This window comes from Mirounga leonina, unplaced genomic scaffold, assembly GCF_011800145.1.
Source record: "Mirounga leonina isolate KUSES-001 unplaced genomic scaffold, KU_Mleo_1.0 Mir_153, whole genome shotgun sequence".
NCBI classification, from domain to species: Eukaryota; Metazoa; Chordata; class Mammalia; order Carnivora; family Phocidae; genus Mirounga; species Mirounga leonina.
In genome coordinates, this window is record NW_023270387.1 from 36,699,209 (window position 1) to 36,719,612 (window position 20,404).

At 37.9% G+C, this 20,404-nt stretch overlaps 1 protein-coding gene across 2 annotated transcripts in view; it reads left to right on the forward strand.

The window, feature by feature from the left end:
• SESN3 (sestrin 3) overlaps positions 1-20,404 on the forward strand; it is a 75,760-nt gene that overhangs the window by 28,270 nt on the left and 27,086 nt on the right. The window contains exons 1-2 of one of the 2 annotated variants that reach the window (XM_035009350.1): positions 13,247-13,264; positions 17,943-18,008. Coding sequence is in view for 1 of the 2 variants with exons in the window: in XM_035009349.1 (XP_034865240.1) it covers positions 17,943-18,008 (66 nt within the window). In the remaining variant the exon portion in view is untranslated. Of the gene's footprint in view, positions 1-13,246; positions 13,265-17,942; positions 18,009-20,404 lie in introns of those variants that run through there. The other variant, XM_035009349.1, reaches the window with a different exon arrangement.

Consider the following 20,404-nt stretch of genomic DNA (forward strand, 5'->3'; position numbering starts at 1 on the left):
ATAATTACAAATGTTCCATTGGTTTGTGAATCTGTTCATATGCCAACACAACTCTTAATTATAGAAATATATTTTACTATATGGTAGGGGTATTATAGTAACATATTTTACTATATGGTAGGGGTAGCACCCCTCCTAAATTGTGCTTTTTCTACAGGGTGTTCTTGATCGTTTGTATATACTTTATCGATTGAAAGTTTATTTCACAAATAAGAAAATGAACACTTCCATAGAAGTTCTGTGACCTTGTAGTAATGAGAAAAACAAAACATAATTGTTCTAAGAGCTTCTTAATACTTTGTCTTAATATGAAGGTAAAATGTGGCAATCTTTTTGCAAATGACTGAAACCACTTATAAAGATACATAATTGAAAGAGAGAGCCCAGTGCATTGGAAACATGTATTTCAATCAGTGGTTCCTAAAGTGTGGTCTGTGGACCTTCAGGCCTTGGCACAAATCAAAGCAGTGGCATCACACTGTAATGATGACCACCGTTTTCCTCACCACCCTGTATTCACAGTAAAAAGGTCAGTTTCACTCAAGAATATTCTTTTTTTTTTTATTAAAGATTTTATTTATTTAATTGACAGAGACAGCGAGAAAGGGAACAGAAGCAGGGGGAGCGGAAGAGGGAGAAGCAGTCTTCCCGACGAGCAGGGAACCCGATGCGGGGCTCGATCCCAGGACCCTGGGATCATGACCCGAGCCGAAGGTAGACGCTTAACCTAATGAGCCACCCAGGCGCCACCCACTCAAGAATATTCTTGATGAGACAGTAGAGATTATGCATTTTATTAAATCTCGACCGATGAATACTTATCTTTTAAGTCTCTGTTTCAAAGTAGAGAATATGCACAAAGCTCTTCTGCACGCCGCAGTATGGTGGCTGTCTCCAGACAGAGCAGACGTGTGACTGAGTTGCGAGCCAAGCTCGTCATTTTACTGATCACCATTTCTACGGGAAAGAGTGACTGATGGTTACTCAGACCGGGGTATCTGGCAGACATTTTCACAAAAACTAACCAGGTGAGCCTGCCATTTTAAGGAAAACAACTGACAGGACTTAATTGCCAATGATAAAATTTGAGCTTTCATGAGAAAAGAATTTTTGAAAACTGGTATCCTCTACCATGAGCTTGACCACTTCTCAGTACTTACAGATGCCTCTGATGTGATGAGTGGTGGTATTTAACAAATTTTATTTTTAATATTATATTATATGTATCACTATTTTAAAAAACCTGCGAAGCTCAAGGAGCCAATACTTTCTAAATGACCAGTGGTTAACATTACAAAATCATATGTAAATCAAATGATCGATTTAATACAAGTACAAGATAAGCCAATGGATTTTAATGCAGCAGAGTAAGTTTATTGATAAGGCTTCAGATTCCACATTGCAACAAACTTATAAAATACAATACTTCTAAATGACCAGTGGTTAACATTACAAAATCATATGTATCAAATGATCGATTTAATACAAGTACAAGATAAGCCAATGGATTTTAATGCAGCAGAGTAAGAAGTTTATTGATAAGGCTTCAGATTCCACATTGCAACAAACTTATAAAAACTACCATTTGTCCAGTTTAGTGGAGTACCAAAGAATGTGCAAAATTATGTGAAAAGGCTATTAAAACATACTTCCCTTTTCCAATTATATCTTTGTGAGGCCAGATTTTATTCATGTTGTGCAATCACTACAACAGATAGCAGCATTTTGAATTGCAGATGCAAATACAAGACTCCAGTTCTTTTTAATTAAGCCAGATATTTGCACAAATGTAAAATAATGCTCCTCTTCTCGGTGATTTTTTGCTATTGTCTATAGTTTCCAAAGAATTCATTTGTGTTAACATGTAATGGGTTTATTCTTTTTTTATTTTTCTTTTTTTTTACAGATTTTATTTATTTATTTGAGAGAGAGAGTGAAAGAGAGAGAGAGCATGAGAGCAGGGTCAGGGGCAGAGGGAGAAGCAGGCTCCCCACTGAGCAGGGAGCCCAATGCCGGACTGGATGCTGGGACTCCAGGATCATGGCCCGAGCCAAAGGCAGATGCTTAACCGACTGAGCCACCACCCACGTGTCCCTGTTTTTACTTTTAAATGAATAAGTACTTCAAAATGTTCTTTGGTTTCATTTCTTAAATGTAATTATGGATAGATAGTACTTACATAAAAAAGCTTTTGGGGTTGATAACTTTTGGTATAAAGAGGTCCTGATATCAAAAAAGTTTGTGAACCATCCATTTAAATGAGCATAACAGGCGCCTGCGTGGCTCCATCCATTGAGTGTCTGACTCTTGGTTTCGGCTCAGGTCATAATCTCCCGGTTGGGGAGTCCGCTTGAGATTCGCCCTCTCCCTTTTCCCCTCCCCACCCCACTCACACATGTGCTCTCTATCTCTCTTTAAACTAAATAAACAAATGAGCATACATAAAAAAACAAAAAATAAATAATAATACAAATAAATAATAATATAAATATAAATATTATAGTATAAAAATATATATAAGAAATAAATAATAAAAAATGAGCATAGCAACTCATGGTTTTAATTCTAATTACAATAGGTTTTAAATTTACCTGTGTACATTAAAGCACAATTTTGTATTTCTCTGTTTATAGACTTAGGGGTTGATACCATTGGACAGAAATGAAGTTAATGGGAATGAACTATCAGATTCTGATTATTTTATTATTCAGATCAGATTTTCTATTCCAGGCAAAAATTAAAATACAACTGTTCCTTTCAAAGCTAAACAAAAACTTCTGTTTTTCTTTTAAATTTCATTACAACTGAAGTTGAATATAATTCGATGTAAAAGCAAACATACTTTAATTTGCTCAGCTGTTGTGTTCCTGGGAGGCTGTGTGAAAGGTACTTTCTCCATTTAAATTAGAACATAAGTTTCTTGTTATTTTTGACTAAGTGTGTAAAGCAGGATTGGTTTTCAAGTGGCTAAAATGCTTACATTTTGTAAATCTCTAGAAATCAATTGTATTTAATGCTTTCCTCCTGATTCCTCTAAGCTAAGCAAGTGATTTGTATTTTGTTAATCATTGTGTTTTGAAAGATCTGGAAACTGTCCTGGCATCCTTTGTTCCATTAGAATAACCTAAAGGCCTTTTGATTTTGTTACAACCTAGGCTGTAGATGCTGAGTTTAGAAGTTTGATTTAAAACTATGTTTCCCTGGGGTGCCTGGGTGTCCCAGTTGGTTAAGCGTCTGACTCTTGGTTTCGGCTCAGATCTTGATCTCAGGGCTCCGTGCTCAGACTCTCCTTTTTCCCTCTCCCTCTCTCAGACTTCAGACTCTCCCTCTGCCCCTTCCCCTTGCGTGTTCTCTCTCTCTCTCAAATAAGTAAATCTGTAAAAAACAAAACTAGATTTCCCTCATATACCAAGGGAACTACATTCACAGCATATTTTTTTGTTTCTTCAAGACTAGTCCTATCGACCATGTACTATTATCAGAATATTATGTAACTGTAATGGTCTCTAATGGGAGTCTTAACTTTCTAAAACTCCCATTTTTAATTTCTTTTGATCTAATTAGGACCTAATTTTAATAGTAAAACGTTCTAAAATCAAGAAGAGTTTTTATTATTACACAATACAAAACTTTAAACATTGTAGAGAAGTAAAGCCCTTCTCTTAATACTTCTGCGGGACTTGGAGAGAGATCCTGTCATTGGTAGGAGAAAAGTATATTGTCTGTGGTAGTTATTATGGACTCGCATTATCTCAGATACAAAAAGTAATAGTTCTCTCCTCATTGTCTTGGGCTTGAGCCCAAAATTTTAATAGCATGTTCAGCAAGTGTATTTCTTAGTTCTGCATCTCTAAAAAAAAAGTGCTCAACACTGAAAAGCTTATATAGGAGCGTTTATTGTTCAAGATTAGTGTCACAGCATGTAATAATATTATTACTGACTTCTAGAAAATATTACAAATTATGGGAAATGTAAGGTACTATTTGTTTTATCAATATAAGAATATAAACAGGAAAAAGTGTCACAAAAGAAACCCAGGGGGCACAAGGAAGGTAATGGATTGATGTCCAGGACTATGTTTATTAGTTTAACTTACTGTTGTTTCTCAATAAGAATACAGAGAATGGCCTCAAGTCCACAGGATGCTCTTGCCCTGTTGAAGGAAAAGAAAAATCTGTACCAGACTCCTGTCTCCTTAGTTCAGTTCAACAAATATACAAGTACCCTATAATTTAATGTTGCTGTGCTGTAATACATAGATACTGTATCAGAAATTGATCCTGCTCTTTAAGGAGCTTATTTATTATTTGAAAGGAGTGATAAGATAATGATATATGTTAATAGCTATAAGAGAGAGAAACACAATTGTGAATCTTAAGAAGAATAAGTTTAAATTCATAGCAGGTCTTGGGAATAGGTAGGAGTGGAGGGGAGACCAAAGGAGATGATATTTGAGCTGGGTCTTAAAGGAGGAATGGGTAGAATTTCAATAGACATAAAAAAGGGAAAGCAGAGTCTCAGGAAGCACTGGTTCAAATATATCTAAATTCTGCAGAATATGGAAAAGACCTGTCATATTAGAACTACCAATTTTTAGGGGCACCTGGGTGGCTCAGTTGGCTAAGCGTCTGCCTTCGGCTCAGGTCATGATCTCAGGGTCTTGGGATGGAGCCCCATGTCAGGATCCCTGCTCAGCCGGCGGGGGGGCGGTCTGCTTCTCCCTCTCCCTCTGCCTCTCCCCACCCCCCAGCTCTCTTGCTCTCCCTCTGTCAAATAAATAAATAAAATCTTTAAAAAAAAAAAAACTACCGATTTTTAATTATAGGTGAAACTAACTTGATTTATGCTACTTTGTGACATTGCATGGAAAGTGGAAAAGGATGTGTGTTCTTTGCTGCTTGCCTCTGGATGGCCTTGGACATGAACATGATTTTATTTTATTATTTTTTTAAAAGATTTTATTTATTTATTTGACAGAGAGAGACACAGCAAGGAGGGAACACAAGCAGGGGGAGTGGGGGAGGAAGAAGCAGGCTTCCCGATGAGCAGGGAGCCTGGTGTGGGGCTCGATCCCAGGAACCTTGGGACCATGACCTGAGCCGAAGGCAGACGCTTAACAACTGAGCCACCCAGGCACCCCATTAGTATGATTTTAGATTTACTTCCAGTTTAAAGGATTAGTTAGTAGTATGATGCTACTCATGTAGTTTAAAGACTATCCCAGCTCCATATTTTATTTTATTTTATTTTATTTTACTTTATTTTATTTTATTTTGAGAGAGAAAGAGAGAGAATCCTAAGTAGGCTCCACACCCAGCACAGAGCCTGACATGGGGCTCAATCTCACAACCCTGAGATCATGACCTGAGCAGAAATTAAGAATCGGATGCTTAACCAGCTGAGCCACCCAGGCATCCCTCCCATATTTGTTTTCAATATTTCTACCTTTATAAGTCGGTGTCAGTCTGTGGTTGTATGGGGTGCTGGTGGTCCTTTTGTTTTTACAAGTTTGCTATTTCATAGTCTGTATAGAAATAGAAAAACTTGCCTGCACTTTGCATGGAGTTCACCATGTGTTCTAATGAATAAAATTTAAGAGATTTTTGTTACTAGCCAAGGGAAAGCTCATTTAGAAATTCAGCTACACTGCAGTGCAAATTTAACTCATTAGCTACCCTTTGCTATCTAGATATACGTGTTTAATTATTTTACTGATGGGATGAGGCCCATTCATCTTTGTGTACTTGACTGCATCTACTACAGCAATATTATTACTGATTTCTGCTAGATAATAGTCCTACTCAGTAGGTGAGTTAGTCTATCTTTAGGCCCACTGTTGGTAAAACAAATTTACCAAATGGTCCCTACCAAATGGCACACCAAGGTTTTTTGGGTTTTTTAGTGAGAGTTGCTTAATCATGATGTCTCATTTCTTGGAACTAATTTTTTGAAAAATGAAATAGAAAAAAAATACTGTTATTCAAATGGTCATTACATAAAACTTTCAAAAATGGACCAGATGTTTGCCTCACACTGTAGAATGTATTAAGTTCAAATACTCAAAGATGAACAAGGCACTATCCAGGCCCACCTGGAGCTGACAGCTTAGCAGGGGAATGAGAAGGTAAAGAAATCACTAAAATACACTGGATAGGGGGTGCCTGGGTGGCTCAGTCACTGGTTAAGCATCTGCCTTTGGCTCAGGTCATGGTCTCAGGGTCAATCTCCATGTTGGGCTCCCTGCTCAGCAGGGAGTCTGCTTCTCCCTCTCCCTCTGCTCCTCCCCACCCCCAAATAAATAAATAAAATCTTTACAAAAAAATACACTGGATAAGTGCATTGCTTTTGGTGGAAGTGTTTTGAGATTTCAAGTTAAAATTTTAGCCAGTATGTGTTGGTAAAGAATCACTGAAATTTACAGTTAACAAGGTCTTTGCCTTGTTCTTCAAGTGACTCTACCCAGGGTTGGAGCTATTAGTGACAGAGGGACTTGATAGGCTTCGTTTTTCTAAGTCTGTGAAAAGGAGTCCACTCCTGGTCTCGGGCCCTGAAAATGAGGCAGGATCTCCCACCTCTGAAGGGGAATTTTGAGTGCTCTTTGGACTATCAGTGCATTTCTACCACTCGCTGTGATGCCTGGTTGGGGTCCTGATACCCAGCGGTTCTTTGCACACCCTAGCTCCAAGTAATAGGAGAGACTTGGGTGGGATTCGAAAGATTCCCAATCTTGGTGCTATTGCATTTTCTGCTACCAGATCTTTTCTCACAAAATGACCTTAGATCTCAGTTATTATAATATCATGCAGGTCAATACATATTTTAATCTAGTGTAGGAGAAGTCACAACTTCGTTAAATTGTCTTTTAGGCCATTTGGGTGGTGGGAACATAATGTATATTCCAGATCATTACAGAAATTTAAATTTGAGTTTACTGTAAAATTGACCAGTCTGTTACCATTAATCTTCAAGCTTGTTCTTTCCTCATTTAGGTAGTGATAGTTTTTAATCTCTGTGTTCCTTTCCATTTGCCCTTTTTCCTCTGAAATATGTAATGTCATCGATTTCTCTAAACCCAGTCAGTATCCCTGAAAGTGTCTGCCAAGGAACAAAAAAATGTCATCAGCATTATCTCATAGCATAGAGCCCCCTACCCATCTCTGCCCTTCCTGCAGTGGTTTGTGCCAAAGTGAAACACCTGTAAAGAATAGAAGGCGACTCAGCAACTGAAATGTACTATTTGTGTTGATCACTGCAGTGGACTTTCTTATTATAGTCACACTTAAAAATTTTGTTTGGGGCACTTGTTTCGTGTGGAAGATGTTTTGTCGCTGTTGTGTTACAAAAACAAATGTTGAAGGTATTAAATTGCCTTCTCGGGATTTATTTATTTATTTCTTATTTTGTTTTAAGTAGGCTCCACACCCAACGTGGGGCTTGAACTCATAACCCTGAGATTAAGAGTCACATGGTCTACCAACTGAGCCAGCCGGGCGCCCCCTCAGGCTATCTTTAAAAGCTATGGGATCAGGGGCGCCTGGGTGGCTCAGTCGTGAAGCATCTGCCTTCAGCTCAGGTCATGATCCCAGGGTCCTGGGATCGAGCCCTGCATCGGGCTCCCTGCTCCACTCCCTTTCCCACTCCCCCTGCTTGTGTTCCCTCTCTTGCTGTGTCTCTCTTTGTCAAATAAATAAAATCTTTAAAAATAAATAAATAAAAATAATAATAAAATAAAAGCTATGGGATCAGTGTGCGCGTGGAGTCAAATTTATGTTTTGCCGTAATTTTTATATGTTGAAGATTTTAAAAACCTCTAAGTGTCTCTGGGTAAAGTTAATGATACATATTACTCGATATTTCTCTCCCAAAGAGATAAATTCACAAGTAGTTTTTACATTTTAATAAATAGAATGTGCGTGTGTTTTGCTTTCCCATGATAAATGGATGAGATACATGAAAATGAAATTTAATAATTTAAAAGTATTTAGGAGCAGGAGGTGCAGCACTTTAATTCTCCAGGGTAGTCAGCTTTAGAGGGCCAAGTAATTTGTTGATTACCCCTAAAAACTCATAATTTTAAGAACTCCTGACTTCCAAGTATCTGAATTTTCTATTGGGATTAATTTATATAAAGTTATCTGGTAAATTGCTTAGCTGTTACAGGTCAAAAGAAGAAGCACCAGTTTTCTAAATATAATCTTCATCCTTTCAGTGTTTTGTTTTCTAGCAGATAATGACTTAATAGGCATAATCTCCATTGATGAATTTCAAGCATAACTTCTTTCAGCAATAATAACATATCTGAAAAAAGAAACTTTCCTCATGGTAGCATTCTTGACCTTACAACCCTTGGTAAAACTTAAAACACATAACTGAGAGTCTCGGGTTCCTATTTTATAGCTAGTTTTCTTGATTGAAATTACGGAATTGGGCACCTGGGTGGCTCAGTTGGTTAAGCGACTGCCTTCAGCTCAGGTCATGATCCCGGAGTCCCGGGATCGAGTCCCACATCGGGCTCCCTGCTCGGTGGGGAGTCTGCTTCTCCCTCTAACCCTACCCCCTCTTGCGCTCTCTCTCTCACTCTCTCTCTCTAATAAATAAATTAAAAAAAAAAAATTACGGAATTTTGTGGAAAAAATTTAAACAAATCCTGTGACTGCTAAGACCTTTGAAAACAAAGCCCAGTTAAATTTACTATTGTTTAAAGTTTCTTCAAATTTTCTATGTCCTTTTATTTTTTAACACTAAAGTCAACATTTTAGAGACTTTGTTCTATTTACATAGTGATTTGAACATTGTCATCAAATTAAGTCTGAAGAATGGTGTCTTCCAACTTTACTGCCATTATAGTTGCTGGTTTCCCAGTTTTAATAGGCAAATCAATTTTTATTTTATTTCTATAGTTACTTTTTTAAAAAAGATTTATTTATTTATTTGAGAGAGAGAAAGCGTGAGTGGTGGAGGGAGGGGCAGAGGGAAGGGAGAAAGAGAATCTCAAGCTGACTCCCTGCTGAGTGTGGAGCCCAATGTGGGGCTCGATCCCAGGACCCTGAGATCATGGCTTGAGCCAAAATCAAGAGTTGGCTGCTTAACCCACTGAGCCACCGAGGTGCCCCTAAAGTTACATGTTTATTACGCTTTTGTTCATTCCTGAAATTTTAACCATTTTATATCTTTGCATCATCCCAATTGCTAAAATCAGGATTAAGCGGTGCTGCGGAGCAATACTGTACCATAGATGCTTTGGCGATGATTAGAAAAATCCTCGATTTCCATTGTGCGGCATGACACTCACTAGCCACTTGTGACTGTTGTACACCCTCAAATGTGACAAATGCAATTTGGGCAGTACATTTTTAACTTTATTTAAGGTTAACTTAAATTGAAATAACCACATGTGACTATTGTAATGGACAATGCAGCTAAAAAAAACTCAAGGGCTAGCTTTGGGAATTTAGATTTTCTTCCATTTTTAAAAAATTTTTCACTTTTCTAAGTAATCTCTGCACCCAGCTTGGGGCTCTATCTCACAACCCTGGGATCAAGAATCACATGCTCCACCAACTGAGCCAGCTGGGCGCCCTGGGATTTTAGATTTTCATAGAAACAAAATAAGACCATTGTATAAGAATTGCTAGTATGATCAAAGCCATTTGATTCTGCAGAATAAGATATCAGTTTATACTTAAAAAGAGGAAAATATGGCAGTATTACTCCTCAAAATTAATTAGAAAAATAAAACTAAGACCTCATTTTGTATTATTCTTTGCATTTTTTATGTGTTATCTTCCCCCACAAGAGGGAAAGCTAAGACATTGAATTGACATTAATTTCAGTTGTGAGAGGAAACTATTTCTCAACTCTTATGGCTGAGGAGGGTCTGTGGAGAGGATGGGAAAAGGCAGTTACAGGATTTGGCAGTTGTTTGAATGAAGGCTCCTAGGATGAAGAGACAAAGATAACTCTCCATTGGAGCCAAGGCTACTGGTGCGTGCGGTGATTTTACGACTCAGACAGGAAAGTGAGAAGGGACAGTGAGTTTGATGTTGAAGATTTTTTTCTTAAGATTTCATTTATTTATTTGAGAGAGAGAGAGAGAGAGAGAGAGAGAGAACAAGCGGGGGGAGGGGCAGAGGGAGAGGGAGAAGCAGGACCCCCCCCAGGCCGCTGAGCAGGGAGCCCCATGTGGGTCTCGATCCCAGGACCCTGAGATCATGACCGGAGCCAAAATCAGATGCCCCAGAAGATTGGTTTTAAACATGTTGATTTTAAGGTGCAAGTATTACAAACAGATGATGTCGCAAGCAGCTCAGAATGGTCCACAGCCAGCCTGCAGGGCCAAGAAGAGCTAGCTCTGAGCTAGTAACAAGATTCAGGAATCAGTTGCCTGGCTTGCTCATTTTCAGTTCACATGAGCTTCCCCCACCCGCACCCCCACCCCCCACCCCGCAACAGGGACTATCACACAACTCAGTAAATTTGGTTTTATGGAAAGAAGATGTAAGCCCTGGAAGAGAATGCTCACTTGAGCGAATGAATATTAATGAAAGAAATGCAGGGGATGTTCAGGAAAAGTGTGCAAGTGGTCAAAGACTCAGTAGGGTGGGTGGTCCAGTGTTATAGAGGCAACCAAGGGTGGAGTTGCACGGCAGACAGAACTGAATAGTTCGAGGAGGCAGGAAGGCTGGTGATTATGTAAGGAGCATCTCAGCTGGGATCTGAAGAGTATGCTTACATAAAAAGCACAAAGTAGTGATTGCCAAAGGCTGGGGGGTGAGGGAAATGTGGAGTTGTTGTTCAATGGGTATAAGGTTTCGGTTATGCAAGATAAAAAAGTCCTAGACATCTGTTGTACAACACTGTACTTATAGTGAGCAATTCTGTACTCTACTCTTGATTTGTTAAGACAGTAGGTCTCATGTTACGTGCTTTTTACCATAATTTTTTAAAAGGGAGAAAAAGGTTTTCTTTTCCTGGAGACTGTCATAAGAGCAAAAATTGAGACAGGGATTCTTAGAACTGGCTGATTTTGTGTGTGTTTGTTTTTCCTGAATTGCCCTTATCTGGATTTACTCTTAATTTGGTTGAGAGCATTTCTGCAATTACATGAAAATACTTGGTTATGGGATTGAGTAGGTGTGATCATCAAACTGATAATTCTGCAGAGAAATCATTTATCATTTCAAAAAGGCATTAAAATGCCAAAGATGTGATTTAAAAAAAAAAAATTAAATGAAGAGTCTAGAGCAGTGCTATTTGCTAGAACCTTCTGCATTGACGCAGGGTAATGTCTGCGCTGTCCTTCACAGTAGCAATGGGCGCATGTGGTGGTTGAGCACATGAAATGGGACTAGCATGGTTGAGGAACTGTACTTTTAGCTTTATTTAATTTTAATTAATTTAAATGTCGTCACATGTGACTGATGGCTACCGTACAAGGCAACAGAGGTCTAGAGACTTCAGAAAAGTTAATCAGGGTGTGAATGAGGTAGCAACTCAGTCCTGGGCATTTTGAATTTGAAATAAAAGCTGAGGAAATGTGTTACAGGGTATGACAGGAGACCGGAACTTCAGCTTAGGGTTTGAAAATGAATCTTTGGGATATGGTGCCATCCTCTTTCTTTTGGGTTTGACCTTATCAACTTTAAAAAAGTACAGAGACAGAAAGTAGGTGGGGGGGCGGGGATTAGAAAAAGGAGCTCACAGTAGAATTTATGAGCTGCCTTGATCATTTTTGAAATTTTGTTTTTCACCTTCTTATAAATATACAAAGCAGCTAACTGAGACAATAGTAAAATCCTGACCAGAAAAGGTGCTCCTTACACAGAAGCAGGAACTAGGCTGATCATTTCAGTAGTGGTGCCATTTTAAAAACATAACTGAAGGGGCGCCTGGGTGGCTCAGATAGTTAAGTGTCTGCCTTCGGCTCAGGTCATGATCACAGGGTCCTGGGATCAAGTCCCTCATCGGGCTCCTTGCTAGGCGGGGAGCCTGCTTCTCCCTCTGCCTCTGCCTCTCTCTCTCTCTCTCTCTGACTTTCATGAATAAATAAATAAAACATTAAAAAAATAAAAAATAAAAATAAATAAAAACATAATTGAAGAAGGATACATGATGGCAAAACTTAAAAATGATTATTAGTTTTCAGGAGTGCCAGGGTGGCTCCATTGGTTAAGCGTGTGACTCTTGGTTTCAGCTCAGGTCATGATCTCAGGGTTGTGAGATCGAGCCCCACCTCAGGCTCCACGCTCAGTGCAGGGTTTGCTTGTCCCTCTCTCTCTGCCCCTCCACACACTCGTGCTCTCTCTCTAAAATAAATAAAAATCTTTTTAAAAAATGATGTTAGTTTTCCCTTCCCTTCAGTGTTTAAGCAGCTCTCTTAGGTCAGGCCACATCATTTCTCCCTGGGACTATTGCAGTTACTGCCCAACTGGGGTGTTTCTGTTGGTTTCTGTTAGTTCCAGGCCCAGGGGCTACATCACCCCCAGAATTGTATTATTAAAAAAACTGTATTATTTAAAATATTGTAGTATTGTTATTAATTGTATTACACATCTCTATGTAAGAAATTTTACCTCAGATACGTATATCAGGAAAAGTTTCAATCACATTTTTGGATGCTGTTTTTCACATTTGAAGTGAATGAGTTAAGTGGGCATTTTCTCAGCTGATGAAAATAAAATTGGTGTAACATTTTTGTTAGCACCTTTGCAGTTTGCAACAAGAACTTTAAAGATATGTATGACCTAAAACCCAGGAAATCCACATCTGGGGTTCTTCCTAAAGAACCTATCCTGAATACCACGGTCTGCCCTCAAATCACTTTTTACAAAGATACTCATCATAGCATTATTTTATAATAATGAAAACTGGACATAACTTTAATGTTCAACAAAAGGGGAATGACTGAGCAAGTGGTAACTGTTACAATGTCTTCCCACATCACCTTGTGTATGTATCTGCCCTGGGATATGTCATATACAGGGTGGTTGGTTGTATGCATTTCTGCCAGGCTAATCCTTATTTGTGTCTGGCATGTTGTAGATACTCAATGAATGTTTGCTGACTAAATGAGCAAATGAATGTTGACACAAATGAAATTGAGTTTCTGTTGCTTCTTATCAATTGGTTAAAACGAAGAGATGTTACATTCTTTGCAGTGCAACGACCTGCAGTTCCATTTGTAATGAAGACGTATTTCAGATTTAAACATCCGTTCCAGAAAAATATTTTCGTAAGCAGACTAACAAGTTCAAGCATGTAAAGGTAAATTCAGTTGATAAATGTATCAAAGAGTGATTTTTGTAAACAAATCATATTTGTAATAAATCATTCTTTGTCTCCCGAAGTCCCTTCATATGCTTTTAGTTTCTCTCTCCCTATCTTTTCTCTGAATTTTATGTATTTTATATAAACAAAAACCTCCACTTACCTTCCCATTGGCATTTTTTCTCCTCAAACCTGTGGTAGGTCCTCACAATCAGTTTCTCTTAACTGCTTTATTCATTTGAAATGATTCATCATCAAGGAAATTGCTTTTCACATATGACTGCATTAGGCTATATGATATAGAGAGTATTTGAAATGTTGTTTCCTATAACTCACAGAGACTAGTAGAGGGAAGAAATCTGTTATTTTCTTTTAAATTATTTTTCTGGGTAAAACAAGATGGTGGTTGATGTAGACAGGAAATGCCAATATTAGAAATTCTAAATTACTCCTTTTTACATGGAGTCTTCTAGTATATTTGACCAGCAGGTTAAGATATATTTGTCATCACTTTATAAATACAACCTAAATGCCTGGTCCTTTCTGAAACCTGAGCAGGTTTAGATTATCATTATTCACTGTATTTATTCCGATAGAATTCTGAAAATTGATGGAGATTGTGTGCCATGCTCATGAGGGCGGGGACCCCCCCGTTTTGCTTGCTCTGTATCTTCTATCACGTATCTGATCAGGTTCTCAAAAAAATCATTGAATGCCTGGCTGCCTACTTTTGTCTGTTTGTTTTGTAACTGCTGCTCACTGAAGTAAGGGATTGGAATAACTGTTTTGTGTTTGGTAGGCTCTTTGATTTTAAGGAACAAAAAAGACTCCAGTTACCTTACGGAGAGAGAAAGAGGGAAGGATGGAAGGGAGGAAAAAACACAGGAGAGCCCATGATTAGACTGGACTTCTTCTAGGGACTCCATAGAAACCCTAGTGCTTTTCCCCTTAGAAGCAGATAGACACTGGGGAGGGTATGTGCTATGGTGAGCACTGTGAATTGTGCAAGACTGTTGAATCACAGATCTGTACCTCTGAAACAAATAATACATTATATGTTAAGAAAAAAGAAGAAGAAGAAGAAGATAGCAGGAAGGGAAGAATGAAGGGGGGGAAATCAGAGGGGGAGACGAACCATGAGAGACTATGGACTCTGAAAAACAAACTGAGGGTTCTAGAGGGGAGGGGGGTGGGAGGATGGGTTAGTCTGGTGATGGGTATTAAAGAGGGCACGTTCTGCATGGAGCACTGGGTGTTATACGCAAACAATGAATCATGGAACACTACATCAAAAACTAATGATGTAATGTATGGTGGTTAACATAACATAATAATAAAAATATATATATATTTAAAAAAAGAAGCAGATGTCTGTTGTTGCCTATTCTAATGCTTCTTTATTGTGTTCTCTGCCTCTGCTTCTGAGTGCTATGTTGTTGCTCTTTGTCAGAGTGCATTACTTGCATATACTTCTAGTAACTCTAGAATCTTAACTGGTCCAACAAATTACCCTCAGTTGTGTTTGGGCATAACTTTTGCATCAAGGCACCCGTAGGCTGCAGATCAATTTCTATGTTGATTGGTCTAGTCGGCTATGGCTGGGAGACAAAGCCACATGAAATAGATATTGCCAACATTCGATAAGGAACCATTTAGAGTCACTTCCTCGGTTTAGAAGTTTCCTGAGGAGGGCTTGGTGGCACCTAAACCTTAGTACACTCTTTTCCAGTAGACCTCTGTTCTCATGTTATGTTCTTCAGTTTCCCACGCAGTCTTTATAATCTCTGTAAACCACGGCCTAGTCCCTATTGTGTTTTTATTGAAGTATAATTGACATACATTACATTAGTTTCAGGTGCACCACATAATGATTCGACATTTGTATACATTGCAAAATGATCACCACCATAAGCCTAGTTACCGTCTGTCACCCTACACAGTTACACATTTTTTGGTCTTATGATGAGAACTTTTAAGATTTACTTTCTTAGCAACTTTCAAATTTGCTATACAATATTATTGACCATGCTGTACATCACATCCCTGTGACTTAACTTATTTTATAACTGGAAGTTAGTACCTTTTTATCCCCTTCACCAATTTGCCCACCTCTCCACCCTTCTCCGCTCTGGCAACCACCAATCTATTTTCTCTCTCGAGGAGTTTGGTTTGGTTTTGTGCGTTCATTTGTTTTATCACTTGGATTCCACATGTAAGTGAAATCATACAGTATTTACGTCACTTAGCATAATACCCTTAAGGTCTATCTGTGTTGTCACAAATGGAAAGATTTCTTTCTCTTTTATGGCTGAGGAGTAATCAATCCATTGTATATATACAGTATACCACGTCTTCTTTATCCATTCATCCATTCGTGAATAGGTTATTTCCATATCTTGATTATTACAAATAATGCTGCAATAAACATAGAGGTGTATATATTTTTTCTAATTAGTATTTTCATTTTCTTGAGATAAATATCCAGAAGGAGAATGGTTGGATCATATGGTAGTTCTATTTTTAATTTTTTGAGGACCCTCCATCCTGTCTTCCACCAGTTTGCATTCTCTCTGACGCACGAGGGTTCCTTGTTCTCCACATCCTCATCAACACTTGTTGTTTCTCGTGTTTTTGAGCTTAGCCATTCTGACAGGTGTGAGGTGATATCTCATTGTGGTTTTGATTTACATTTCCCTGATGATGAGTGGTGATGAGCATCTTGTCATGTGTCTGTTGGGCATCTGAATGTCTTCTCTGGAAAAATGTCTATTCAGATCTTCTGCCCATTTTTTAAATTGAATTTTTTTTTGCTTTTGAATTTTATGAGTTCTTTATGTATTTTGGATATTAACCCCTTATCAGGTATATGATTTGCAAATATCTTCTCCCATTCAGTAGGTTGCCTTATTATTTTGTTGATGGTTTCCTTCACTGTGCAGAAGCTTTTTAGTTTGACGTAGCCCCACTTGTTTATTTTTGCTTTTGTTGCCTTTGCCTTTGGAGTCAGATCCAAAAAAATATCGCTGAGAGTGATGTCAAGGAGCTTACCGCTTATGTTTTCTTTTAGGAGTTATATGGTTTCTGGTCTTACATCCAAGTCTTTAATGCATTTTGAGTCAATTTTTGTGTGTGGTGTAAGCATAGTCCCTGTTTTTATGTTACGGTTTTAGAGGGCTTCTTTTTGAGAACTTTAGGATATTACTTTTAATATAGAACATTAAGTGACCATTTCTCCTCTCTCTCCTCCTGGCCAAGGAGGACTTCAGAGCCTTAAGAGCCTCCCTCTGATTATTCCCGCTTTTCGACATGCCTGCAGAGAAGGAAGTTTTTACCTGATTGGAATGTTTGAGGCTTTATAGATATCACACTTAAATGGGGTTACCAAGATATTTTTTAATTAAAAAATTTAATAAAAAATTTAAAAACTTCAAAAAAATCTAACACTCAAACATACCATTGGCAATCTCCCAGTTCATATTAAATAGAGTAGCAAGTGGAACAATATGCATTGCTGTATTCTCCATTTCTTACATTAAGTTAACCTCTACTTCTCCAAGTTTTACATTTTTCTTACTTAAAGCTTCAAAACTTTATATTAGGTATGTTTATTCCTATTTTATTCCAGAAAAAACCCACAGGTCAGGTCATTGCTTTGGGGAGTTGCATGGAATCCTCTAAACTCAGCCTTTCCTGGAGCTTTCCGGTTGAGGTCTAACAGTGCACTAGTATACTATTAGATATGATTTTATTATAGAGATCGACAGTTTCAGTCATGTCAACTATGGGCTAAAAGTCTCTGGGGATGTAGAAGATGACTGAGGGAAATGAAATTTTGGAAGCCTACTGTGTATCCAGAACTGGAGTAGGCACTTGCCCCATTATCTTTTTTTTTCGTTTTTATTTTAATTCCAGTTAGTTAACATCCAGTGTTATATTAGTTTCAGGCCTACAATATAGTGATTCAACAATTCTGTACATCACCTGGTGCTCATCACAAGTGCCCTCCTTCATCCCCATCCCCTATTTCACCCATCCCTCCACCCACCTCCCCTCTGGTACCCATCAGTTAAGAGTCTGTTTCTTGATTCGTCTCTCTCTCTCATCTTTTTCCCTTTGCTTGTTTGTTTTGTTTCTTAAATTTCACATATGAGTGAAATCATATGGTGTTTGTCTTCCTCTGAGTGACTTATTTAGCTTAGCATTATACTCTCTAACTCCATCCATGTTGTCACAAATGGCAAAATTTCATTCTTTCTTATGGCGGAGTAATATCCCATTGTATATATATATACACCACATCTTCTTTATCCGTTTATCAATCGATGGACACCTGGGCAACTTCCATATCTTGGCTATAGTAAATAATGGTGCTGTAAACATAAGGGTGCATGTATCCCTTTGAATTAATGTTCTTGTATTCTTTGGGTAAATGCCTAGTTGTGTGATTGCTGGATCATAAGGTAGTTCTATTTTTAACTTTTTGAGGAACTTGCCCCATTATCTTATTCACACATTAGCCGTATGGATTTTCTGTGATCTGAGACCTGTCCCTTATTTTGATTTTACATAATTCTGTTTATGCTGTTTGTTTTAGTACCTCAGCAATAAATTTGCACCAATTTAACTTTTCCTAGAACCTCATCATTAACACATAAAACTTTTCTTTTGAAAACAGGATAAAAGAATCAGAGTATCTCAACCCTTGACAAGAGGACCAAGTGCCTTTATTCCAGAGAAGGAAGTAAGTTTAACTGTCTTAAAATACATTAAGTGTGATACAAAAAAATAACTGAATTGTTATCGAAGAATATCTCCATTTTTAATATGGAAGTAAGCCTGTGTTTTGCTTTTGTTCCTTATTTATATGTCAGAGAACCACAGAGATATTTCCTTTCAAACTTCACTTAAAAGTTTGTGAATTTAGTAATCTACCTTCTTATTTTAGAGTTAGTTATACTGCAAGGTTAGAAAAAAGTAAATTTTACCATATTTGATTTCAAATATAACTTCTCTGAACAAAGCTGCTAACAGTAATAAAATTTTTTTTTAAATAAAGTTTAGTATTAACCCAAAGGTTTTAGGTTTTTAAATGGCCTCATGGTGATTATAGGTTTCATAAATGTTAAGAAAATATATTTTGAAATGAAAAAATGAGTTTCCCAGCTAAACCTATTAAGCAAAACATGCCATTACATCATTAGTTGTTACTCTTTTGTTTACTTGTTTGTTTTGGTTCTAAGTCTCTTGGACAGAATGTCAATAGAATCTGTATAGTCTATACCTTTGGTGAGGGTGGCAAGGCAAGATGGTAACTGCAAGAAAGAGGTCATAAAATGTAATGCAAAAGAAATGATAATCAATAGAAGATTTGGGCCCCTTTTGTGGGTATACATCTTTATTAAAGATCACAGCAGATGTGCAGGACTTCCTAGATTCCTAGATGCCTTTCAGATAGACATTTGGGCTAAGAAAAGTTTAAGAACCACTAAACTGAGGAGTTTTTCTCTGCTGGAAGGAGTTTTTCCCTTTTGAATACGATTGTATATCCTGATTCACTATTTACTGCAAAGACATTTATCTTAAAGCACCAGCATTATTCCTCTGTTGTTCTGAGAGTAGTCGACAAAGGTATACAGAGCACTTGCTATGTGCCAGGCATTGTCTTAAAAGAAAGGGTGAATAGAATTTGAAGAATATGTTCCAGGTCCTTGCCAGAGTCAGTAGTCCTTCATCTTCATTTAGCTTTTTGAGTGACCTTACCATCTGAACGGAAAGGTTGAAGGAATGTTAACAGTAAGGGCTCTAGCTGATCTAGGTGGTGGCCAGTCATTAGAGAAATGGCTGTGTTTGTGCCCATTTTCCCCGGCAGTGTAGGGACCACTCTTGGCCGAGTGATTACCTCCTATACATAATGACTTCCTGAAGCACAGTCTTTTTCACAGTATGTATTTGAAGGTAAGCTGGTTTGCAGAAACCACTACTGTTTTCAGGACGTCTTGCATCTGTTAACGTCTTTGGCGCCAGTCCGTTAAACAAAAGAAACTGCTCTGGAGAAAACAAAACAAGACCAACAAATATTCTGTGTTTAATTACATGTGGTTGATCCGGATCTTACTGTTTTTAACATCACTTGGTCCCTGTAGTTGACAAAATGGGGGGAAATGGGCAAATGAAACTGTACTTGGCTTTATAACTAGCTGAACTGAAATTGCTTTTTTACACCATTGTAATTAACATTTCCTCACAGTTCACACTTTCCAAACATTCTATTTCCTTTGGGATTACATTTTCCTCGGTCAGTAGTGCCTGTGTGTAATTTTTGCTTATTTTTCAGAAGAGACTGTGAAGGCAGCCTTAAAGAGTAAACAGAGTTTCTAATAGCAGTATGGATCTTTGGGAAGACCATTAGTCTGGACTTTAGAAAATCTAGATTCTAGACGAGGCTCTGTGGTTAACTAGATGCATGAGCTCGAATTTAATTTTGAATCTGAAATAAGAAATGTATTCTTAAGTCTAGAATTCTAATTCGAAAGTATCAGTAAATAATGAACTGAGCTTAGAAATATTCATCTCATGTCCATTAATTCCCACAGAGCTGGGTCCTTCTACAAGGTGCTAATAAAGCTCTTAACACCTTCAGAGCCAATTCTTGTTGTGATGCCCAAGCTGTCATTGTGTATAAAGCTATGGATAAGAATCTGTTTTTGAGAAAGTTATTTTGATTCCCTGGGAAGGAGGATGTCCATTTTAATAACTAACGTTGGTTTTAGTAATTAATACTATAGGCTGAAAATAGGAATGACAGTATTCGAGTGTCCTTATTAATTTTTCAATTAACACTTTCCTACAAATTATCGTATTTTCCTTTGTCCCTAAGAAGACTTTCAGAGAGCTTTTCATTTTATGTTGAACAAAAACAAAGCAAAAGATCCGACTGAAAATACTTAAGATAACGTGAGTATCTTCATAGGCTGTTGAGATACAATTGTAACTCTGGAAATCAAATGCCGCCGCTTTGCCGCTGCACAAATCGGCGTAATAATGACCGGGCAAGTGGGCCCTGAAAATTGTGCCTTATGTGCCTGGCACAGCAGATGGAAGCTGCTTCCCTCCGGTTTCAGAGCTGTGTGTTTGACG